Source organism: Myotis myotis, unplaced genomic scaffold, assembly GCF_014108235.1.
Source record: "Myotis myotis isolate mMyoMyo1 unplaced genomic scaffold, mMyoMyo1.p scaffold_m19_p_14, whole genome shotgun sequence".
Taxonomy (NCBI): domain Eukaryota; kingdom Metazoa; phylum Chordata; class Mammalia; order Chiroptera; family Vespertilionidae; genus Myotis; species Myotis myotis.
This window is the reverse complement of record NW_023416318.1, coordinates 14,553,206-14,578,469: the sequence shown is the minus strand read 5'-3', so window position 1 is coordinate 14,578,469 and position 25,264 is coordinate 14,553,206. Positions and strand designations below refer to the sequence as shown.

Here is a 25,264-nt window from a genome sequence, read left to right as displayed (position 1 = left end):
TGCCAGCTGGGTTCTATTGATATTCTTTTATTTCTATAATTCTGTTTTGGGTTGTGTGTGTCTGTGTGTGTGTGTGTGTGTGTGTGTGTGTGTGTGTGTGTGTTTTTTAATGATTTCAGACCCTACGCCTTGGGAAGGAGCCCAGGAGATAAGATGTAAACTTTAAAAGCTCACACTGGGTGAATGCAATACAAAGCCAGGCTCAGGAACTCCATTCTCACGTTAGTAGGATACTTTTTTAAACACCTTAAATTTTGCAAAGTATTTTCACACTTGGTGTCTTTGATCCACACCCAAAACCTTTGAGATATGCAGAGCACAAAATACTAGTCCCATTTTGCAGACAAGGGGACAGAGACTCGAGTTCCAACTCTTTGCCCAGGTTCACAGAACCCCATGTGGGACTGGAGTCTGTAGCCATGCCCGCTCCCTTCTGGTGTATCTGGCTGGAATGGACAGAAAGACAGAGGGACGGCTATCCAATTCTCTTGATCAATCCAGTTCTGCACCTTTGCTTCTGCACAGGTGTAAACGTCCCTGGACTGTTCTCCTTCCTCTGCCACCTGTCCATTACCCTTCCTCCTAGCACCCAAATGGACAGGGGGCCTGAGGAGGAGAAATGGTCCAGCTCCTTCCATCCCAGCCTCCCAATTCACTGGTCCCATGCTCCATTTCAAATACAATAAGACCTTTTGAACATTTCTTTTAGGCGGCTCTTTATATCTTTTCTCTTTGATATTTTCTTAAAGGAGAAATTCACTAAGGAATCAACTCTGGGTCACCCAATCATCAGAAGGGAGAGGGGGCCCTGACCTATTTGGCTCAGTGGATGGAGCGTTGGCCTGCGGACTGAAGGGTCCCGGGTTCGATTCCAGTCAAGGGCATGTACCTTGGTTGCGGGCACATTCCCGGTGGTGGGTGTGCAGGAGGCAGCTGATCGATGTTCCTCTCTCATCGATGTCTCTGACTCTCTATCCTTCTCCCTTCCTCTCTGTAAAAAATCAATAAAATATATTAAAAAAAAGAGAAGGGAGTGGGGAAGGTAAGATCAGTTCCAAAATTCAGCCACAAGAAACTGATCAGGTTATACTTATAGTCAGAGGGGGCTCTTCATTTAATTGAAGATTGGCAATGAAGTATCTAAATTCCCCCAGGAACAGGCCCAGTCCTATTGTTTAAAAGCAAAAACAACTATTCTGAAGCAGAAGTGAATTCCTTACATCTATCTGAACCCCTGTTGATTTACAACCATAAGGTAATTTGCTTCAACTAATTTAGTTCCTGTTCCCTGTTCAATTCCTTTGTGCCTTTTAACTAACGTTTTAATTCTCTTTTGTGCTTTTTGTGCCACCAAATCAAAGTAAAATTTATCTGTCTTTCTTTAAAAAACAGAAACAAAAAACCAAACCCTTTGACCCTGTATTTCTAATTTTAGGAATTTAACATAAGTGGACAATTAACATTGATGTAGACAATTAAATTTACCTGTGCAGGTTTTCACCAGGGTGTTGTTTATAACAGTGATGTGAAAACAATGGTAGGGGCTAAATTATATCAGGGAAGATATAGATATATGTGTTATATACAATAGAATACATTTCAGCCTTGGATGCCTTAAATTAATACTTGTTGAAATTGGAAGACATCCATAATATAATTGTTTTGGGGAAAAAAGCCATTTACAACAAAGAATTATGTGTATACTAATCCCATTCTTGAGGGGGAAAATCATGAATGTGTATTTATGAAAAAAAGGCCTGGAGAGAAACATAGAAGTGTTAACTGAGGTTATCTCTGAGTACTGGAGTTACCCATAATTTTAATTTTCCTTTTTTTTGGGTCCACTTTCTGATTTTTCTATGACAAAAATATAAATTCATTGTCAATTTAAAAAGAACACATGCACATTGACCCCTAAAAACCTCAAAAAGGGAAGCTACCCCCCAAATCTAAGAGCAATCAAATGAAAGGGCCCTCAAATGTACTGATGATATGCATGTAATTGGTGCCACCTTTCTACAAAGCAATGTGGCCATATCTCCAAGAGCCAAAAAAAATATCACATCTAATCATTTTGGTTTTAAGAACCTGCCCCAAAGCAATAATATATGCAGTGCTACTTATAGTGAGAAACATTGGACCTAATGTCCAACAACGGAGAATGATTAAATAACATGAAATGCTAAAGATGGGCTCTTGTGTGTTTGCTTTTGAGAACCTCTAGGCTTGATAGAAGGCAGTCTGTGCATTTTTTTTTTCCTCTGAAGTCTCAGAAAGGTCTGTCTAATTCTCACACCATTTTTTTTAAAGCATTTCATGTATATATATATTATTGATTTCAGACAGGAAGTGAGAGGGAAAGAGAGATAGAAACATCAATGATGGGAAAGAATCATTGATTGGCTGCCTCCTGCACACCCCACGCTGGGATCAAGCCTGCAGCCCAAGCATGTTCCCTGACCAGAAATCAAACCATGACCTCTTGGTTCAGTGGTCGATGCTCAACCACTGAACCATGCCTGATGGGCTCACACTAATTTCTGTGATATAAATACTCCTACCATGGCTGGTTCAAACTACTAACATGACATCACTGAACACAGAGTTGAGAAGAAGAGATATTATGTAGAATTTCTACCACATAAATAGATTAGATGTGAATAACCACATGGACAAAAATCATGGTTAAATATAATAAATAATTAGGAAGTCGTGAATTCTTAGTACTATTACCTTTATTTTTAATATAAAATATTGCTTTGTAAGTTTATATAACAACTTTTAATAATGCCCTGTTTAACAATTGGTTCACAGAGTTCCTGAAAATGTAATAGTTCTAAGGCAATATAGCCGGGTTCTGGTATACCATTGACAAACCTCTCTCCCCAGGATCACTGCTGTAGGATTTGTGGCCTCCAGCATAAACCTCTCCCTCCTTCCATCTTTGTACAGGGTTTACCCCAATCTACTTGTCAAATAGGCAAAAGTGGCCATGGGCAATTTAAGCCCTTTCTTTTCTGGGACAATACTTCCTTCCCTTCACTGTTCCCACCCCACCCCCATCCCTAATAATGTCTTTTTCCGTATTTTTTTCTACTCTTCCTCTCTCTTGTTCAAGGTTGTCGTGCTCAATATGAGGAAATGGCTTGCAATTTGTCATTTATGCCTTGGTGTGATTTAGTTTAACTCTGATCATTACTTCTTCCAGCAAGGAAATGGGGCCAGTAAATAAAGCCTAACTTGTAATTCTGGAATCCCACTGACCAAGGTTTAAGTTATAGCTTTCCTATTAACTAGCTTTGTGATCTTGAATCAGCTAACTAACTTCTGGGAGCCTTACTTCCTTATCTCTCCAATGAGAAAAATATCAGTTATCCCTCATAGAGCTCTTCTGAAGATTATATGTGATAATATATTCAGGCCATTTAGCATAGAGCCTATCACCTAGTAATTGCTCAATAAGTGGTATTTATTTTACTATTTTTGGGTGAAATGATTTGGTTTATCAAATAATAGTTTAGAGAGGCACTTGGGAGAGGCAGGTACCTCTTTTCCCCTCTTCCTATCTGGCAATGCTCCCTTCTGTCTGAAAATGGTGCCATAGGTCATGCAAATGCCTCAACAACACAACCTCAGGGTCATTTTTTTTTTAATGAGACCGTTGATATTTAAAGATGGCGAGGACCATGTAGATGGAGGTTATTTTTAAGTAATGAACTTAGAGAAATGTAAAAGAAAATGCAGACTTCCCTTTTATAGACAATTTTTTTTAGTTTTTTTCTCCTGCCCTCTTCGTCTCCTCCTCCTTCTCCCCTTCCTTCATTTTCCTTTTCTTTTCCCCTTTTCTCTTACTCTTCCTCCATTTCTTCTTTTTCGTCTACTTTCTCATTCTTAGACATTTTTATTTCTAGGCACTCTAATAAACATTTATTCTTTCGGGGTCCTGATCTGATCTGAGAATTCCTTAAGACTCTTGCCTTCGTAGCTTCTTTGTTGCCTGTCCTCTTCACCCACACTTTGTTGTAGAATAAAGACACACATGTCTACTCAGCTCAGAATCAGACATGCTACCTTCAACAGCCAGTGAGATGTAACGTATGAGTAACTAACGTAGTACATAATCACTATGTCTTCGTGCAGTCACTTAGACTTTCAAAGCATCAGTTTCCTCATCTGTAAAGGAGAAGTGGCATATCTTGCCATGCTGTTGATATGGAGCTTTGCAGGGATCTGATGAGCTAGGCTTGTGACCATGTACTGTGAATGGTAAAGCCTCAAGCATACTAGTACCCATGGAGGGAATGACTTGTTTGTCTAATAGCATCTTCATGTACAAGGGGTTTTGAACTCACTCCTGAGATGAATTACTCTTCTGCTACTTACTAGCTCTGTGACGTTGGGCAAATTACAGAACCTTTCTGATCCCCAGTTTTCTGCCTTGTAAATGGGCATAATGACATCCTGCTTGGAGGATTGCTAGAAGGACTAAATGAATAATATATTCAAGCTGCTTAGCAAGGGGGAAAACTCCATCCCTTTGAATGACTACCTGTGGTTCAGCCCTTAATGACCCCTTTTGCAGCCCAGCAGGTAGCATGGTCCACCCAGCCTTCACAATGACCTGATATCTGGTTTGGCCAGGAAGTCAGGTCCTTGGAAAAGTGGGAAGAGGCAAGCGTTGGTGAAGATGCCCCCTCAGCTCATTCTCCTGTCAGGACCTTATCCTTTTCTCTCCAGACACCTAGCTTGCTCTCCGATAGCTACTACTTTGATTGAGGCCTGAAGAGCAGAAGGGCCTAGCTTTCCATGTTCTTCTCCATCCCATCACTATCCTACCTGTCTTCCAACTTAATGTTAGCTAATAGGTGATACAATTGCTGCCCATCGTAAAGGCTTGACTTTTGATCTTTCAGGGTTGTATGTATCTACCCGGAAGTACAATCAAGGAGATTGCCACAAACCCAGAAGAAGCGGGGAAGTTTGTCTTTGAAGTCATTCCAGGTAAGTGACAAACAGTGCCCAGAGGCATATTACATTCTTATTTTCTTCTGGATCCTATAAGTCAAAGATATATTCAGTGAGTCTGTCAACCAACCAACCTAACAAGAATGCATAGTAGGCCCTAGCCAGTTCACTCAGTGGTTAGAGCATCGGCCTGCGGACCGAAGGGTTGTGGGTTCAATTCCTGTCAAGGGCACATACCTTGGTTGCAGGCTCAGTCCCTGGCCCTGGTTGGGGTGCATGTGGGAGGCAACCAGTCGATGTGTCTTTTTCACATTGATGATTCTCTCTCTTCTCCCCTTCCCTTCCATTCTCTTAAAAAAAAAATCAATGGAAAAATATCCTCGGGTGAGGATTAAAAAACAAACAAAAGAAGAATGCATAGTAGTTCCGTATATAGTCAATGAACCATACTAGTTCATTAACTAGCAAGCAAACTCAGTGGGTGCGCATTCGTTCAACTCTGTCTGCATTCCCTGAGTGTGGACTTGGAGCCAGGTGTTCCACTAGGCACTGGGACACTGATCTGGAAAGTACATCATCCCTGCTCACTAAAGGAAGTTCAGTCTAGAAGGGGAGTGGGACATTAAAATTAAACTCTAAATTGAACCATGTGAAATTGCCATTTTGGTAGGTGGAAAGTAGTAGACAGTCAACCGTCTCTCCTGTGGTTCAATGTGACCTAATAAGAAATGACAGCTCTGACTTGCTGAGCACTTAGCTCGTGTCAGGTGCTGCAATTCACCTATTGAACATGTTAGCAGCACACGGGAGGGTGCTTTTCCCAATCAAGAGTCACTTTACCTTCCTGGAATGCATGTGGGACAAGGGGAGCTTGTCTTGCTTTGTCTCAGGGGGAGTTTGTATTTGCGTGAATCCATCACACTTAGGCTGCTTCTCCCTGTCTCTTGCTCCTTTGCCAGCCCGGCCCCGCCAGGAACTCCAGGTCTGCTGCTTAGGCCGTGCAGCCAGGCAGCTGCACCACGCTGACACAACAGGGCAGGCCACACATCCCCTGAGCACCCTTTCCCTTAGCTCCCTCCCCCACCACTCACACGAGGCAGCTACATGCATAAGAAACTTGATGGAAAAGACAGAGTAGCAGAGAGGTTAGATGTGCCCAATCTGGAGCCATCCTGTCCGTGTCCAAAACCTTTTCCTGCCATTTACTATTTGTGTAACTGTGACCAAGTTCTTTCATTTCTCCTTGCCTCTGTTTCTTAATCTGTACAGTGGGGCTAATGAATGATAATAGTGAGGTTTAAATAAAGAAATATATACGAAACACTTGGTACAGTGTCTGGTATAAAGTTAATGCCATGTAAGTGTTTGATATTTGGGGAAGAGCTAGAGGAAATTATAATGTAGAAGCGAATCCTAAAACTGGCTATGACTATTCATATAAAACACAGACATATTTTTTTTTAAATTCCGTTCTTCCCAGGGAACCTCCTCATGGGTCCTCTCTTGCTTTTTTATCTGAAGGTCTATCCATCTCTCTTCCTCCTCAGAGAAAGAGTTTATTTTTTTAGCCTCTCCTCTCTGGGGAAACCCACCTCTTTCCCAGGATTCCCTCCCCAGCACCATTCATGGGTTGCCACCATCCATGGTCACACGTGTTTCAAAGCCTGAATTTTCAATCTTGGGTAGCTCTACTGAACACTCCAACTGCAAACTCACCATGGGCTTTGCACCAAAGTCCAGTATCCTCAGAGATTGCTGTGCTGTGGTAAAATGAAGATTTATTCTTTCATTTTCACTCACACGTGCAGGCTGCTGGGGAAATTCTTAGATCACACACACACACACACACACACACACACACACACACACACACGGTCTCCTAAAGAAAAACAATTCTAAAGCATGGTAAGGTAGGGAACAATTTTCCTAAAGGTTCCATTATTTCCAAGTCTCCTCCAAGATAAAATCCTTTATGTTATGATGCAGAGAATTTTTAGTCCCTCTTTTTGTCATTCTCCTGTGCAAGATGATTCTCAGGGGCCATTGCTGGCATAAGAAATGACCCTGCTAATCAGGGCCAGGATTTCTTGTAGTTATGTTTTTCTTTATTTGGGACAGGCAAAAATTTAGGGCAAATTTCCTTCCCCCTTCTTACCTCCCGCATAAAAATATCTGGTCTCCTACCCAAAGGGAGTCCCCAGGGATAAGGGGGTTATTTCTTCCGGTGCATATGTTGCCTTCGATTCTCATACTGCCTTATTAGATGTCATTCACTTATTCAACAAATGTATTGAGCATCTGCTATGAGCCTGGCACTATTATAGGAACTGGGAATCCAGCAAAGAACAAAATAGCCTGCATATAGCCATATATGGGAGGAGACCGACAAGAGAAACAAATAAATGAGTAAATTGTAAAGTTTTTATGCTGGGATAGTACTATGAAAAAAATGAAGCAAAGAAAGACAAAGTGCTGATTGAGATGGGGATGGCAGTGGTTGATTTGTCATTTTAAATAGAGCAGGAAGAGTAGGCATCATTGAGAAGGTGAGCTTTGAGGAGCGATCTGAAGGACCTTAACGAGTGAGCCAAGTGCCCATCTGGAGGAAGAGCATTCCAGGAAGGAGAGCAGTCATGCAAAGTCTCTGAGCCTATTCACATGTTCAGGAAACATCAAAGAGACCAATGTGGTTACAGTGGAATGATGACAGGAAACAAGAGTAGGAGATTCAGTCAGAGGTGAACATAGCTTTTACTGGTACTTGCAGGCAATTGTAAAAAGTTTAGTTTTTATGCTATAACGATGGGAAGCCATTGGGAAGTTTTGAACAAAGAAATGACATGATCTGACTTAGGTTTTTCCACTCTTTTGAGTTGAGAATAAAAAGAGACAAGGACAGAGCAGAGAGACCAGTGAAGAGGCTATTGCAATCATGCAAGTGAGAAAAGAGAATGGTGAAGGGGTGAGAAATAATCATTTCTGGGTACATTTGAAGGTAGACGGGACTTCATTTGCTGAAAGATTGGATGTGGGAAAGAGAAGCCAAGGTTGACTACAAGGTTTTTGCCTAAACAATTGGAAGGATGTATTTGCTGAGATTTGTGCAGCTAGCAAATTTTGGGGGGAAGATCAGGCTTTAGTTTTAGACATCTGTAATAATAAAAGCATAATATGTTAATTAGACCAGACATCCTTCCAGATGTCCTTCCGTCCTTCTGGACAAAGCCGGGGCTGTGAGGGAAGCCCGGGTCCTGGGTGCCAGAGGGAAGCTGGTACTGGCAGCTGGGGGGAAGGAAGGCCTACTCTTGCATGATTTTCGTGCATCAGGCCTCTAGTATTAAATAATTGCTTAGATATTAATGATAAGGAAACTGATGTTCAGGATAATTTAGCTACTACTGTGAGAGAGGTAAGGATAGGATGTTAAAGGATTTAGAATAGGGACTCCCCACTTACTTTGAAGTGGGAAGAGATGGTATTAAGAAATATCCTTAAAGAGGATGACATTTGAGTTAGGTTTTTAAAAATGGGTAGGAGTTGCTCAGGCAGGGAAGAAAAGAAGGGAGGCTTCTTTCTGATATGGGAAATAGCCCAATATATGACACATTGAACAAACTGTTTAAGTCAGGGAAAGCATGTCCCTGAGGGCAGAGTTGCTATTCATGGGCTTTGTATTAATGTTAGGCAGTTTCTCCCAAAGAGAGCTCATCCTAGCGCTTCAATGTGCATTTTTTTTTTATGGGGCAACAAAAGATATTCAAAAACCTTTTGGACCTGGTTTCTTGAACCTTAATATCACTGTGCTTCGCCTTCTCTACCCTATGGGATGGCCGGATTTTGAATCTATGTTGACATTGAGTTATCAGATCAAGCCTTGGCCACTCTGCAACATCTCGAGAGCTGGATGTTTCTCCATGGGGTTGCCATGGTCAAACAGAAGGATCTCTCAGGAATCAGGGTAAACTGAAAGGCAGTTCTTAACAACAGAATGGATTGGGGTATGGGCATGGTGGGGAAGGACACCAGATAAATTTTGGCCAAAATTAGGAGCAATATGGCCTAGTGGAAACCCTTCTTGGAAGAAAGGAGAACAGTAGCCCTGCCCTGAGTTTGGCAGTAACTTACTGGGTACCAATGAGCAGGTGCCTGTGAATTTCTGGGCTTCAGTTACATTATCTGTGGAGTGGAAATGATACTAGAGCAAAGGGAAATTGTGATTTCTATGGAATGTTTCAGTTCTGCCTTAAGAACTTTTTACTTCCCATTCTACTTTTGGAAACACCCGGATCTCAGGATGTTCCTGAATAGCCAGGGCTTCGTGGACTGGCACTGCTGGTTAGAACAGCAGATGACCCAATGGTAACATAGATTCAGGATTAGGTCATCACAGAGGATGAAAGAACGTGTGGCTTGGTGACATTAAGATGGGTTCAAGAGACCAGACCCGGTGGGAATTGAAAGTCTTTTGCTTTCCTGAAAGAAAAAGTGCTTGTCTAGAGAACTAGAGTGTCCACAAATATGGTGCTAAAACAGGCTCTCTTTGAGGGAAATGCCCTGACATTGAGAGAAGATTGGGTTGATGTCTGCAAAGGCCTTTGAAATTTAATAGAATCTGATCATTGAAAAGGGTTGTTATTATTTTCTTGTCCTTCCCAAGACCCATGTTTGATGCTCTCCTTTTTTTCTCCTCCTTCTCTCTCCCTATTGTTCTCTATTATATTTTCTTTTAATTTTTTTTAATATATATTTTATTGATTTTTTACAGAGAGGAAGGGAGAGAGATAGAGAGTTAGAAACATCGATGAGAGAGAAACATCGATCAGCTGCCTCCTGCACATCTCCTACTGGGGATGTGCCCGCAACCCAGGCACATGCCCGTGACCGGAATCGAACCTGGGACCTTTCAGTCCGCAGGCCGACGCTCTATCCGCCGAGCCAAACCGGTTTCGGCGCTATTATATTTTCTCTCATTTTCTCTCTTGGTCTTCTCCCGTACTCTCTCCAGCCCCTGTCATTTTGTCCACCATTTTGTCCATTTGAGAACATCAATTCAGGAAATACTACATATATCCTTTTGCAATTTTGTGTTTAAAGTAAAAAAATGGTAAATAAAATCCTAGCAAACTTCATTTGTCAATTAAATATGAATCAAGAACCTAACATTTGCAATGTCTTGTACAGGCAGGAAAGCGGTAATCCTGAGCAGAAAGCACCAATTTCATGAGAAAGACACACATACGCTTATTGTCCCTCCCTCCTGAGTTGCTGTTCCCTTCCCCACCCCCACAACTGAATTCAAGGATAGCTTAGGAAAGAAACTATGATTGGTATGATGAACTGAACGAAGTCTTCAAACTTGTATGGGGTGATCCTGTCTCCTCTAATACGGAACCTGCCCCGTGAATTTCCTCTTCCTTTTTGGTAGCAAATGGCTTCTGTCCTCCACAGGAGCGGCTGTCAGCCCAAATCAACCTCCCTGACTGCAAGCCATTGTGGTCAGTGCTTGTCTAGAGAACTAGAGCGTTAGCAAAAACAATAAGGGTGCACAGATATTCAGTGCCACTGAGGATAAGTAGATAATGCTTTGGTGTTGTTTGAAGGATTGTTTAATTGAACCATGGAAGCAATTCAGGTTCACTTCTCTTTGCTTCCTCCTGCTCCAGCCCCTTTCCACTCTAAGACCTTCATTAGTGTTGCTTCTTCCTCTAGCCTCATGGGACCAGAGTCGCACGGGACAGGACTCCTATGTCCTCATGGCCAGCTCCCAGGCAGAGATGGAGGAGTGGGTTAAATTCCTTAAGAGAGTCGCTGGCACACCCTCTGGAGGTAAGGACCCCGCAGGCTTTTGTGGTCAGGTGTCTGTAACATCTCTGGGATAGGGGGGAAGTAGCTCTAGATTTGATCTTTCCTTGAACAGTGTCCAAAGGCCAGAGGACAACTCTGAGGCCATGCTCATTGTCAAGCCTCTAGCTTCCTGCCCCAGGTGATCTCAGCTGATGTCTGGAGTCCACCTGTGAACCTAGGTTCTGGGGCAGCGAGGCAGTTCTGGGGCCTGTGACTTGCCATGTGGGGGCTACAAGAAAAGAAGTAATTTGGATGGGACAGCCCAACTCAGGAGTGCCTACCTCAGTCATCCTGAACAGCGGCAACCTATTACAAAAAAAGAATAACATGGTTTCATTAAACATTTCCCAATTCCTAAACACAATAATTTTAAGGTGCTAATCAGGCTGAGATGAAGCTTTTATATACGAAAGCTCTATTATATGCTATCCAGCCTGCATAAATGTAGCTTCAACCTTCCTTATTGCCCTGGATTGTGAAATGGTTGACATTTTCTGTTTTTCCCAGCCCAGCACGTTAGGCTGTCTGCATTGACAAGGGTCGTGGATGTTGCCTAATCGTATACCTGCGCTGAGTCAAACTATTGCCTGTGTGCTGTAGCCAACATCTGTGTCCCTTGTGCTCGGCTCGGCCCTGCCACTGCACACTGCTTTACTGTGTCATCATCCACATGGGGATTTCTCCCTCCTCCCTCCCCACGGCCAACATCCTAAGAAAGTCAAGCCTATGTCCTGTAGGCTGGGGAAAGTCCGAGGGAGGAGTACAGCACTATTTATTTACTCAAGGAACAGGGTTTGGCTTTGCTGTGGCATTTCAGATGCTCTTCTAGCCTCTCACTGAACCCAAATGATGGATCTCAGGATGAGAAGGCGTTTGAAGATAGCAGCGTCCAGTCTGAGGTCCCGGGGCAAGTCAGACATTTGTTCTTCCTGTTTGTAAGTCAGGAAACTTCAGTCCTGAAGAAGTAAATAATTTGCCCAAGGGATCCAGCCATGGAGCAGCAGGGCCAGGGCTCCTCCTCTGTAGGTAGCTCACTTTCACTTGTAAAGATCCCCTGGTGCTGTTAGCTGGGCAGGGCATGCACCCTCAACCACTGAGAAGTCTGAGAATGCTGCTGCTGCCTCATTTGTGAAATGTTCTATGGATTTTCCCACCCAGAACCTGCCCACTGCTCATGACCTTCACTGTACCGTCCTGTGAGGTGTTATACTGTTTTGTCTGAATTACAGTCGTCTTCAACAGAACAGCCAGAAGGAACTGTTAAACCTGTTTGTCAGTGGAAGTCCTCCTCCACGCAACACTGTCCCATAGCTTCACTTCTGCCTCGAGGAAAAGTCCAAGGCTTATAATGAATCACAGTGCACAGTCTGCCCCATCCATTACCTTTTACCTTGTCTTCCAGTGCCTCCTCCTGTGCTTGTTTCACTCCAAACTCACCAGCCTCCTTGATCTTCTCCAGACGCCATGGCAATGTTTCTGAGCCAGGGGCCTTGCGCTGTCTGTCTGTAATTCTCTTCCCCAGGTAGCTGTATGGTTTGGTCTCTTGCTTTGTTCCTGTCTTTGTTCAAACATCACCTCAGTAAGCCTGCCCTTGACCATCTCATTTAATATTGAACCCCTTCCCCACCCTTCTTCCAGCCCTCCCTATCCCCCCTTCCTGCTTCATTTTTCTCCTTTCCTACCTTCTTCTAACAGCTAAATAGTCTACTCACTTGTTTTGAGTTGGTCTTCCCTCACTAGAATGAAGGCTTCACTCTGCTTTGCAGGAATTTTTCCCCTCTATTTGGGGGAGTGCTCTATCCCAGAATCTACATAGTGCCTGACAGAATAGATGCTCAATAAATGTTTATTAAAGGAATAGGCCCAGGAATGGCCCTTTATCCAAGCAGCACTGTGTTCTACTCCCCTAGGCTGTCTACTTTGATAAATGACTACCAGCTTATCTGCAAAATTATTCGGTAAATGGCCTGCTCCCTCTAGAACAGTGGTTCTCAACCTTCTGGCCCTTTCAATACAGTTCCTCATGTTGTGACCCAACCATAAAATTATTTTCGTTGCTACTTCATAACTGTAATGTTGCTACTGTTATGAATCGTAATGCAAATATCTGATATGCAGGATGGTCTTAGGCGACCCCTGTGAAAGGGTCGTTCGACCACCAAAGGGGTCGCGACCCACAGGTTGAGAATCGCTGTTCTAGATCTTCCTTCAAGCACATTAATGATGAGCTTTAGGGAAGTTCTTTAGGGTTCATAGACCCCTTAAAGAATTCAATAAAAGCTTTGGATACTCTCTTCAAAGATATGTTCAGACAAAATAATTTTGAGTTCAACTGCAGGGTATTTTCAGACCCCAATAGTCATCTACACCCCCCAGGCAATGAATCCCAACTTTTTGAAGTCACTCTAGTGACAGTTCTGCAAAGCTAAGGCCTCTTCCTGGCCCCCTTTCTCCCTTGATGGGAAAGATGGCCTACGTGGTTTCCACGGCATACCCAGCTTCTTCCCCGTGGCTCCTCCTGCCTGGGAGCTGGCCCTGAGCATTCCTCTCACCTTATCTGATTCAGGACCCAATTCCAGTGCGAGTGTGTGGATGTTTCCTATGCGTCATAGACACCAGCTGGGAGTCCTACAACTTAACTCAGTACTGACATTACCCAGATAGCATCAGATTCCACAGCCTAAGGGCCCAGTCCTACAAGGCTGACCCCCATCACGTACACACTTCAGATGTCATGGCAAGTCCAGATGGCACCTGTGCTTCAGGATGGCTGACTATAGATGGGAATTTCCAACAATGACCTCCTTGGTTTTGATTAATTTGCTAGAGTGGCCCACAGAACTCAAGAAACCAGTTTACTTACCATATGACAGTTATTATAAAAGGATATAACTCAGAAATAGCCAGATGGAAGAGATACATAGAGCAAGGTATGGGGAAAGGGACATGGAACTTCCATGCCCTCTCCAGGAGCTCCACTCTCCTCTCATCTCCATGTGTTCACCAACCCAGGAGCTCTCTGAACACTGTCCTTTTGGGTTTTTATGGGGCCTCATAACACAGATATGATTGATTAAATCACTGGCCATTGGGAATTGATTCACCCTCCGGGCCCTCTCTCCTCCCCTGACTTCTGAGTTGCGAGGGTAGGATTGAAACTTCCAACCCTCTCATCATCTGGTGCTTTCCAAAAGATAAAAGATACCTTTATAACTCTCATAATGGAAGTTCCAAGAGTTTTACGAGCTCTGTGCCAAGAAACGAGTCAAAGGCCAAATATATATTTCTTGCCATCAATCACACTGTCACACCTTAGACAGCAGCACCTTCCCCAGAGGTTCTGGATGCAATTCCGGATTTTTGCAATTTAAGTAGGATAAAGGGAAGAGAGGAGATCACATCTCCACCACTGGTGACTTGTTCTCAGGTTCATAGCTGCCTGTTTTCTTCAAGACACAACCTCCTTTTAGTAAGAAGGCTCTGCCTCCACTGGATCCCCACATTGAAACCTGGTCTCTGCCCCATCCCCAGCGATCAGGCAGTTCACATTGCAAATTGCTGCTCAGTCGGGACCCGTTCTGCCCTCTTCCTCTGGAGGCTGGCCATCGCAGGCATTTCTCAGGCCACTGCTGGGCGCATAAGCACTGCACTAAGTTGTGTATACTAGTAGGTCTGCTCAGCCCAACCAGATAATAAGGCCCTGGAGTACTAGTAGGTCCCATGCGTTAAGCGTCTTTGTGTGTTTGCCAACACTAGGCATAGGGTATGTAAGTACGGAATTGTTAAGTGCCTAAGTTCCTTGGCTTCCTCTCATTTTTGAAGTTCTCTTGTCCCTCAGAGCATGATTTCACAATCTGTAGCACAGTGTGGCTTGTGAGAGAGTGCTGTGTTTGTCATTCATTGTTCCATGTGTTCTGGTTCTTTCTCTCTACTTAATTGGACATTAAGAGGAATGATTTTTTTTACTCATTTTCATTAATTCCCTCATTCTCCTCCCCAAGATCCTAACACCAGACAGATACAAGTTTATTCATGAACTCAACAAATGTTTCTTGAGAATGTGTCATAGGCCAAGCATTGTGCTAGCACCAGGGGTACAACAGTGAAAGAGAGAGGGGTGGCAGGGGTGAGGAAGGAAGAGAAGAGAAAAAAAGGCAAAGTCCTTTCTCTCAAGGATCTCACAGTATAGTAGAAGACACAGAAATTAATTTTAAAAACACACACAAAGAAAACCATGTAACTACAACTCAGAAAAATATCACAAAGGAAAAACACATGATAAGATGGGGGTGCTGGGTGGGGGGGAGGGAAAGGGGGTAATTGTATTTGTTAAGAAATTCAGGTCAGCCCTGAACTAGTGATGATTAAGCTTAAATCTGAAAGGCTAATAGAGGTTAACTAGGCAGGGAAAGAGGAAGAGGAAGTGTCTGTCAGAGAAATAGCATGTGCAAATGTCCTGTGACAGAAAGAACAGGCTTTGGACTGAGAGGAAGGTGAAAACAGTGAAGAGAACCTTAACAAAGATGTTGGTCTTCATTTTAAGGTGGCTTGGAAGAGGGTGGTGATGGTGGAGATGGAGAGACGTGACTAGGTCTGTGCAGCATTTGGGAGGTAACATTGCCAGACCTGGGAGTGAATTCAAAATGAAGGAGAATGTGGGTCCAAGATGAGTCCTCTATTCCTGGCCTATGAGTGAATGGAGGGATGAACACTCTTGGTTGGCAGCATTGCACTGCCCAGGGCCTTTCCTGGCAATCCTCCCTGCTCCTGCCAATCGCAGCCTCACTCCCACCCCCACCCCCAACCCTCATTTCTTACCCCCGTGATGCCAAAAGTCCATTTCAAGTCTCCTGGGCCTGTCTGGTAGGGTTGCTGCACTCTTTGCTAAGTCATCTCCATGGGAGGGGGAAAGCATCTCCACTGAGCCAACAACCCACCTCCAAGACTACTCTCTCTGAAGGCTCAATCAAACCACCTACAACTGCGAAAGCGTTCCCAGAGAAGGGTGGGCTGGCTTCATCAACGCTAAGTGAAATCCTGTGTCCCTGCCAGATGCTTTGATATATGGGGCAATGCTGGTAAGGGCTGGCGTGAGGGCATTTTTTTTAACCCACCTCCGTGGCACCCCTTGAATGGCAGTTGACAATTAGCTGCTAAGTAAAAGGAGGCACTTATTTTTATTGTGGGCCCTGACAGCTTTATGTTCGCTCTTTAAAAGCCAAGAGTCATGTGTATAAAGGTGAGTGGGGAGGGGAAGTGGTGTGGGAAGGAGGAAGGGAGGGCCCGGGGCAGGTGCCTACAGATCCCAGAGTTTCTGTCCTGGAGTCAGAATCCGAGCAGTATTTACAAGCATGTGCTGGTCTGAAGGCGAGAGAGGGTGGCTCTCCCAGCCTGGGGAGGAGGAAAGGCTTGAGGCTGGCCCAGCAGAGGCTGCGATTCCCTGCTGTTGCCTGCCTTGTATTCCCAGGATGCCGCAGTGGGCACTGGGCTGTGGCTTTCCCTCTCTGGCACTGCTCTTTGGCTGGAATTTCAGGAAGAAAATCCACAGGCTCCGAAAGAAAGGTATTTCTTCCCTCTTGTGTGATTCAGGTCTCCCTCCAACAGACACTTAGCCCAGCTCCCCTTCCTCCCTCCCTTGTCAGGGATGGGGAAGCTCCTGGAACTGCGCCCACGGGAAGCAGGTACCAATGCTTAGCAGACAGGGCCAGTGGGAAGGGGTGAAGCTGGGAGCAGGAGGGGGCAGGCAGACTCTCCTGGTGACCAGGGGGTGGGGGGTGGGGTTTGGGGGGGGTGGGGGGGGGTTCTTGTCTTGAACTCAGGAATGTTTGAGTGATGATGAAGGAGAGACCAGGAAGTAACAGCTAATCCTTCCATTTTAATTTCCCCAAACTAACCCAGTGTCCTGTTACTGTTTTTTTCTTTCTTTTTTTTTTTTTTTTTTTTTCTTGTTTTTTTTTTTTTTTTTTTTTTTTTTTTTTTTTTTTTTTTTTTAATGTGTGTGTGTGTGTTTTTAAGCAAAACTAGGGAGGGGTCTTGAGAAATAAAGGCTGGATGATGGCCAATAAGCAGAAACTGGGCTTCAGTCCATCTCTCCCTCCCTTCCCTTAAGACCTGATGATGTCTGAAATTCCTCCCAGACAATTGTATTCCACTGACTTTAAACAGAAGGTATTCAATCACTGGCTTTGGAATCATGGGGCAAATATGACCTTGGATAAATTTCTGATCTGAGTCTCAGTGTTCTCATCTGTAAAATGGGACAGTAATATCTACTTCCCATGTTTCTTATGAGGACTGAGAGCTCATGTGAAAGCTTCTAGAACAGTTTGTTATAGAATTAGCTTAATTAATTATTATTATATGACATTGTGATTAGCTAATCATTTAAAATTTGTATCTGTTAAGACGGAAATGCCTCTGTTACTGTTGACTGGTCCAACATGATGAGCAGTTTCCAGTGAATGAGTGGCTGGCAGAAGGTAGAAAGAGCACTAGTGCACTGAAGGAGCAGGGGTAACCTAGGAGGCCACGGTACAGAAGGGGAGCCTTGGGGTGGAGAATGGTCTTTGAGTGTCTCCCACTCCCTTCCTCCTTCACTGGCCCCCTCCTTAGTTTCATTGGGATGTCTCAGCTCATCTATTCCCCATATTTGGCTACTTCATGTCCACCCAGGATCAGAGGGGGGCAATCAAGACCTAGAAGTCAGAGGTAGGCAGAGCTCAGGATTGGTGTCTGGCTTTCCAGGGACGTTTTATACCAAACTCCTCATATTCGATCTGAGATGAAGGGTGGTGAAGCCTGACCTAGACAAACTAAAGCAAACAGGGATGCTCCTCTCTTGTAAGAAGGACCCTGTTGGTCCTGATGTGTCTAGAGCTTGTAGCAGCTATGTCTTGTTGGAGAGAATAGCTTTGGCTGATTTGTAGGCTGGAGATGTAAAGTTCCGAAGTCTTCATCATATGGGTGATATTTAAAGCCATGAGATTTACAGGGTATGTGCAGATGAGGAAAAGAAAGCCTGGGACACTCTGACATTTGGAGGACAGGGAGACACAGAAGGGTCATCAGAGAAGGCTGAGAAAGAGCAGCCAATGAGATAAATGGAGAACTGAGAGAGTGGTGGTCCAGAAGCCATGTGAGAATTTTATCAGGAAGGAGGGGTAATTTGATGGGGGCTGATAGAGGAATTAATATGAAGATGGAGAATGTGAACCCAGGATTTATAAATGTAGAATAGACCACTGATCTTGGCAAATGCAAGTATGAAGAAATGCTGATCAGAGTGTATTCACGGGAGACAAGGCTGAGTACCGGAGGGGTAGGGAACAGCAGGGAGTAACGGCTCCTTGAGGACTGGTCCATCATGTGCCAGGCTCTGTGCCAGGAGATAAAAATAGATGGTGAGCCAGACAGGCTGTCGGCCTTTGAGGAGCCCATAGTCCAATGGAAGAGAGAGATGTTTAAATAAATCATTGTAAAATCCATGAGAAGGGATAGAATAGAGGTATGTACAGGGAGCTCTGTGAGCATAGAGGAGAGTGGTAAAGTCCCTCTGAGGCGATGACATTTGAACTTGGGCTATAGTAAGGTCAGGTTTCCAGGTGGGGAGAAGGAGGAAGGGCATTTGTTCTAGAGTTTTCAAGAGCAAAGACCATTTTTCACTCCTTTTATCATAATCTCTAGCTACCACAGCAGATGCTCAGTCTGTATTTGCTGAGTGATTTGTGAATTCCAGTGAAAGGAATTTGCAAGAAACACAGTTGCATAAGAAATCATGACAGTAATTTTGAAAGTGGCAGCAAGGATAGAGGGAGAGACAGTTTAAAGTGCAATTTAGAATGTACTGATCTCTCTGGAAGGAAAGAGGGGTGTTGCAGATCATTTCAACACTCACACTTTTGCTAACTGGGCTGAGTGCAGGTACCTTGTATTAAAATGCTTGGTGTTTGATTGCTGGATTGACCAAATACTATGGCTGTGAGGAATGCTATAGGAGAAGGGTGATTTGAGAGCAGTCGGGGGGCGTAGAATGAGAGTGAGGTTGGAAAAGACACTGGGAGAACTGCCATTAGGTGTTGGACTTGTGGAATAGGAGGGAAGGAGGGAGGGAGGGAGGGAGAGAGAGAGGAGAGAGGAGAGAGAGAGGAGAGAGAGAGAGAGAGAGAGAGAGAGAGAGAGAGAGAGAGAGAGATGACGGGGAGAGAGATACGGAGAGACCTGGAGCAGATATGTGGATTTTAAGTTGCCGGTTTGTAGGTGATATCCCAATGTCTAGAGAGGGAGGACATCTGAGCTGGAATGCCAGGAAATGGCACAGCAGGTGGAAGAAGGGGCACAGAAAAGGAGACTGCAAAAGAGCCCATAGAGATGTGGGGATAGAATGAGAGTGGGTGACTTTGTACTCATGTAGGGAGAAAGTCTTGAAAAGGAAGAAGAATCACCCCCATCAGAGTCTTCACTGAAGACCAGTGGAGTGTGGGATAAGCAGAGGAGGGCACTGGAAATTTGATTGGGCAGACTGGGTGGAAAGATGCAGGCTGATTAAACCAGATGGAGAGGATTGAGGGGTTGGGAAGTGGATGCTAAGGGCAGAAGTAAGGGCTGTGAGGGTGGACGACTCAAGAAGGAGACTCATCATTTTTTGGATGAATATACTGGTGAATGGAAGAAAGGAAAGCATTGGGTGTTTGAGACTTGGGGTAGGAGATTAGTCTTTACTAAATTAGCAAAGACTTAGACACATGTAGGCTCTTTCAATTGAAAGAGAAAAATACAAAAAAGAGAAGGAGTGAAATCTTGGAAGAGGTGAACAGGGTGGAGGACAAGACTATCCTGGAGGAAGCACAGGGTCCTTTTCTCCCTCTAAGAGAGACAGGCAGGCAGACAGGAAGAAGAGTGAGAGAGGCAGGGACTGAAAATGAGGGAGTTCACTCATGATGTCCTCAATTTGGGGAGATAAAGGAAAGAGGAAACAAGGTCACCTGCTGAGACAGGAGAGGGAATGGTGGTGAGCTCAAGGGAAGTGGTGTAGCTTTGGAACCAATCTTACAGAGATTGGAAATACACATGTCCATGAAATGTTAGGCTACATTCCTGCATGGCTCCCAGTGGCCTGATAAAGGCGTGGAGAGGGAGTGGAAATCAGCAGAGTGGAGATGATGGAGAGAAAAGATGTGAGGAATGAGTGTACTGGTGAAAGTGACATTGAAATGACTGACTGTGGAGTATGGGAGGAAAAAGAGAAGGAACACAGGACAAGGCTGATGGACTCAGAGGAGGAGAAAAGTTAGAGGACTGACTGTGCAGAGGGGTATAAGAAGCAGCTTGATTCCAGGTCACCTGCAAAGTGGACCTTCCTTCTGCTTGGGGACCTTGGAACTGCTGCTCACATTTGACAGCTCTGACAGCTGTGTGCACACTGTCACATTGTGTTTGGGAAATCTTTCCTTAGGAGGCCCAGTGGGCCCCTTGAATTCAAATTTCATCTACTGGGAAACACATCCACCTCTCCCTTTGAAGTGCTTCTCCCTAGACCCCCTCAAAGGGAATTTTACAAATGCCATGTGGCCTATATTTTAGGTCAGATAATTTTAATTATTTCCCTCCAATTTGGGGAATATATCTACCCAGGTCATTTTATGGACAAACAGCAATCTAATTTTATATTGTATTGACATTCTCTCATTGTTTTCCATTATTTTGCATGGGGTCTTTTCATTTTCATAATTTGATGACAAGCTAATTGAGCATAACAGTCCCTTACTGTGTATAGCCAATGGAATGCCATGTGGCCTGCTCCTGGCACATGGCAGGGTACTCAATAAATGTTAGCGTAAAGCTGACTTTATCTGCTGAGATCTCGACTAGTGTTTAAACTAAATAAATGCCAAAATTATCATGAATCATGGAAAGCATTTGCTTGAAGAGAAATGACTTATTAAGTAATTTAGCAAAATTTGTTGACTCTACCTGTGCCAAGACCTACACTAAACACTGGGAGTAAAAAGAGACCAACCCCATATTTCTGGCATGAGGGAGCCTGTAGTTATACAGAGGGAACAGGGGTATACACATAATTACAGCACAGTGTGGAAAGGTGTTGGGATATTTGAGAAGGATACGGATACACAGAGTAGAGATAGAATCTCTCAGGCTGGGGTCAGGGAAGGCTTACCAGAGGTGACGATACTTGAATGGAGCCAAGGAAGACCAATGGAATTCCAGCAGACAGAGAGGGGAGAGATGAACAGACTGGGCAGTGAGAAGGGACCATTCAAGGGCATGAACACTGGCGAGCACTGTGGGCTTTCGGGACACCAGGTGAGGTGCCTTTGAGGGTGTGGCAGGAAGTCAGGCCAGAAAGGTAGGTGGGTGCCAGACTGAATGCCAATCTAAAGAATGCCAGCCCCAGCTTCCAAACTTCAGCCACAGAAATATTTAATCAGTGTCACTGAAACACAAGTGAAACAGACAACAGCCCAGCAGGTCTGGTTGGGAGTAGGGAGAACAGAGACCCACTTGTTCAGCTGCTCCTGGATCCCATGCCCTCACCTCTCAAGCACTTGATGTTGTGAGGGAAGGGCTTCAGAGGAAACCCCGAGGATTTTGAGGGGTAATTTGAAAAACACTGCTGTGGTAATTTGGGAAGAAGTGGCTGACTATTAAAAATAAGGGGGAATACGCTCAGGTAGACCAGTGGTTTAGAAAGGTAAGTAGTAGGAGGGCTTTGAACATAGTAGAAGAGAAGAAACACCGTCATAGATGAGAGAGGAATCCAGCCTGGGCTGGCCTGGGACAATGGGTAGGAGTGGAAAGGACATGGGAGATTTGAGAACCCATTAGAGTTCTTGATAGATGGGATCCACACTAATTAGAGACTCGTCCAGGGGACCAACTAGAGAGAGAATCATGGGAAAAAAACCAAAGGCTTTGGGAACCCGTGTCCAGGGCTTGAAGTGGTTGGTGCCACAGACCTAATTATAACAGAGGGAAACTCGGGCAGGACAGAGCTGAAACCATAACCTGTCTTCTGAACTTCCAGGCCTCGTGGGAAAAAATGAGTAGCCACTGATTATCCTGATTTAGGAATTAACTTTATTACACCGCTGGGGTGGAAAAAGGCCAGAGCCAAGCGCTGACAGGGCTGGGGCGGAGCTGGTCCATGCATGCATTGCCGGAGGCACTGTCATTTGGAACAGTGTTTTTGGAATGCGATTTGCATACCAGCGAGTGATTAAAATGTTCAAGCCCTGTGAACTAGTAATTCTACACGTGGGACTTTGCCCTAAGGAAATAGTTCAAAAGAAGAAATAGCCTGGGCTCATCCATCCAAATGTCAAATAATTAATTAAACAATTAATTAGAAAAAAAATACATTGTGCTACGTACATTCCAGGAACTCTGCTAGGCGAATGAATATGTTCTCTGTGTGGCAATGTTAAAATAGTCAAGCACAGTAAACCAACCTAAATTATTCAAATGCCACGCTGGTTTAACACGCTCTGAGACATCCATGTGACAGACTTATGCTTAATGCGATATAACACAAGCAGGTTATTCAAAATCACCTGTTCGCTGCTGTGGTTAAGAGCACATTCTCTTGCATGTACTGCCTGGACTTGAATTCTGACGGTACCATGCCCTGGCTTCTGACCTTGGCAAGTTCATCAGTGCCTCTAAGGCTCAGTATCTCTAACAGTAAGGTGGACATAACAGTTAATACCACTTCATAGGATTGCTGTCAAAATTAAACGAGAAAAGATATGCAAAGCCCTGAACACAATTCCTAGCACACTCGATAAAAGTGACTTGTTACTTTAAATACGTAAAAATGTGTGTCAAGAGAAAAAGACTGACAGAGACTGGCCCAGTTTCCAGCCCCAGGAAATATTGTGGGCGACTTGTTTCCTCTATTTTGTTTAGTATCATTTCCCCAAAACCTTTGAGGTCATAGGCAACACAGAAATTCAAGAAATAGGCAAAGCGCTCTGACCTGTCAGTTCATCCAACGGGACTCAAAATAATGGGCAGGTGCTGCTTTTTTCTTCCAGCGGTGTTTGGCCAGCGTTTGGATGAGACCGTGGCCTATGAGCAGAAATTTGGCCCCCACCTGGTGCCCATCCTCGTGGAGAAGTGTGCGGAGTTCATCCTCGAACATGGCCTGAATGAAGAGGGCATCTTCCGGCTGCCTGGGCAGGACAACCTGGTGAAGCAGCTCAGAGATGCGTTTGACGCAGGGGAGAGGCCCTCCTTTGACAGGTACGCTGCCTTCACCTCGCCCTCCCCTCTGCCTTAACTTGCGTAAGAGGACTTTTCTCTTCTAGTTGAACTATGGGACTCACACAGACGCTGCCAAGAGCCCTGGCTTGCAACAGAAAGAGCCTTTGTTTTGCTCATAGTTTAGAATGTGGGAGCCTGGGGCACAGTTAGGAGAGCATGGTGATCCATTACCTGAGAGAGGTGTGAGCTCCACGGAGAGCCTGCTGGGCAGACTCAGGAGACGTTTAGGATACAGGAGGAGGGGTGTATGGGGTAGAGGGAAAGATGAGTCCTAGTTCCAGGCCCAGCCTTCAGGGCAGATAAGGAACGTGGGGCTGAGTTGCCTGTACAACAGACTGGGTGTGGTGGAGAATGCGCCATGCCCAGATCCAAGGACTGCGATGGTCTCCCTCAGCTTTCCTGAAGCGACCAGAACTGGCCCTTGTTAGTGTGGGAGAGCACAGTCCTATCCAATTCTGAACTTAGTTCTGAGCCCTTCTGGAGGGAGTACACACCAACAGGTTGGCTGCCTGGTGTTTTCCCATGGATGTTGCCCAGCCCTGTTTGGGGCATATCTGGTGCAAGGACATTTCTCCCCACCATTCCCCTCCTTCCCCACCTCCTTCAGCCTCCCAGCTGAGGTTTTCTCGTCTGCCACGCTCAGCTAGGACAACCACCACCCTACATTGCACGCACTCTGCTTATTGTGCAATATTTGCCTTGGCTGCCTGCATGCACTTGTCCTGCTGGCAAGAAAAAGTCATTATTCTTTCCAAATCAGCAGCCCATAAACTAAGATTTAGCAATTAAGGCCTGAGCACTATCCTGTTTCCAAAGGTTGAAATTCTTCACAAGCTTATTGAGGATGGAGGAGCAGGGCTGATCCTGGGGAAGGGTGAATAGCTGGGTGTCATGCTGTGTGGATAGTCTCACGGCTCCCCTTTCCCTCTCCTGTCTCTCCAGTTCCCAGTGTTTCCATTCTGCCTCTGAAGCATCTCTAACACCCATCCATTTCCATTCTCACAGCCACTGTCTTAGTTTGGACCACCGTAGGCCTGTCTTTGCTGCCCTTGGCACGTAACAGGTTAGTGTAGCAAGGGTGCTATATTTTAATAGGAAAGCAATGGGGTGGAGTCGTTACTTGATTTATACCAGGTTATGGGCATGAAGTTTAAGGACCTTTTAGCATCACCGTAAATTGATTTTCATTACCAGGCACTCGTTCAATTAAGCTTGCCACCTTTATATTCACTTTTCTTCCTATGTTTTTAATTAGCTTTGAGTTGATCAAAAGATGCAGGTGGGTTGTTGAAAAAGCAATGTGAAGTGAGCCAGGAGGCATAGAGGTGATTTGGGTTGCCAAATACCTGCCCTAGCCTCCTGCGTGTATAAAATCAGCCTGGGTGGTAGAGCCAGAGTCTTTGATTCTTCTGAAATATTTGGATCTGGAAGGAGGAAAGTTATCACACATCTCCACTGCCAGAACTGAGGAGTTCCCACAGCCAGAAATAGGAAGGGTCCTTCAGGGTCTTCCCAGGACTGGTTCTTTGGGCCCACATGCGCCTTGCAGGTACTCATCTAGACCCCTACATTGGTCACATGTGCAGTTTCACTGTGCGTTCCCCAAAATTGCCTCTCTAGATGAAGGAAATCAAAGGAACTATGTTGGCAGATTCTAGTACAGGTGTGTCAAGCTCTCATTCAAGATAAAAACATGAATTTAAAAATCTCTTTGTCCAGCCTCTAGTAGGCTGGCTACTGCCTGATCACAGAGCTAGTACACTTCCAGTACCTATTGTCTCTGGGAGAAATGCACAGAGACATTCTGCGTTATAAGATCAGTGCTTCAAGGGAAGGTGGGCAGAGCTATGGGGAGCCCTGGCTCATCTCTGCTGGACCAGGGCTTGAACTCAGAAGCCACCTGGCTCCTGACTTGCTCTTAGTCTTTAATTTAAAACATTATTTAAGGATGTCCCATTGGGTTGGAGGAACAGTAAAATCAGGAAATATCATGCTGGAAATTTAGACTATAACAATGACATCCAAGTCAGCCCTGTCCCAATGGGGCACCAAAAGTTTACAGAAATAGCTATAATTTTCATTGTATTAAGTGCTAAAAATGAAAAAGAGATGGTACTGTGAGAATTTAGAACAGGGGTTTTTGACATGGTCTGGTGGATTTAGGAAGCTCCCCAAG

The 25,264-nt window shown here is 44.7% G+C and overlaps 1 protein-coding gene and 1 long non-coding RNA gene across 3 annotated transcripts in view; one reads left to right on the top strand and one right to left on the bottom strand.

Moving 5' to 3' along the window:
* Positions 1-22,939, bottom strand: part of LOC118668912 — a 45,371-nt gene extending 22,432 nt beyond the window's left edge. Inside the window, exons 1-3 of the long non-coding RNA XR_004971804.1 lie at positions 22,802-22,939; positions 12,193-12,367; positions 11,091-11,115 (exon numbers count right to left, since the gene is read on the bottom strand). This is a non-coding gene — a long non-coding RNA (uncharacterized LOC118668912). The remainder of the gene's footprint in view (positions 1-11,090; positions 11,116-12,192; positions 12,368-22,801) is intronic.
* ARHGAP25 (Rho GTPase activating protein 25) overlaps positions 1-25,264 on the top strand; it is a 76,532-nt gene that overhangs the window by 38,517 nt on the left and 12,751 nt on the right. Inside the window, exons 3-5 of one of the 2 annotated variants that reach the window (XM_036334288.1) lie at positions 4,914-5,001; positions 10,675-10,791; positions 22,860-23,067. In XM_036334288.1, coding sequence (XP_036190181.1) covers positions 4,914-5,001; positions 10,675-10,791; positions 22,860-23,067 — 413 coding nt within the window. The remainder of the gene's footprint in view (positions 1-4,913; positions 5,002-10,674; positions 10,792-22,859; positions 23,068-25,264) is intronic. The other variant, XM_036334289.1, reaches the window with a different exon arrangement.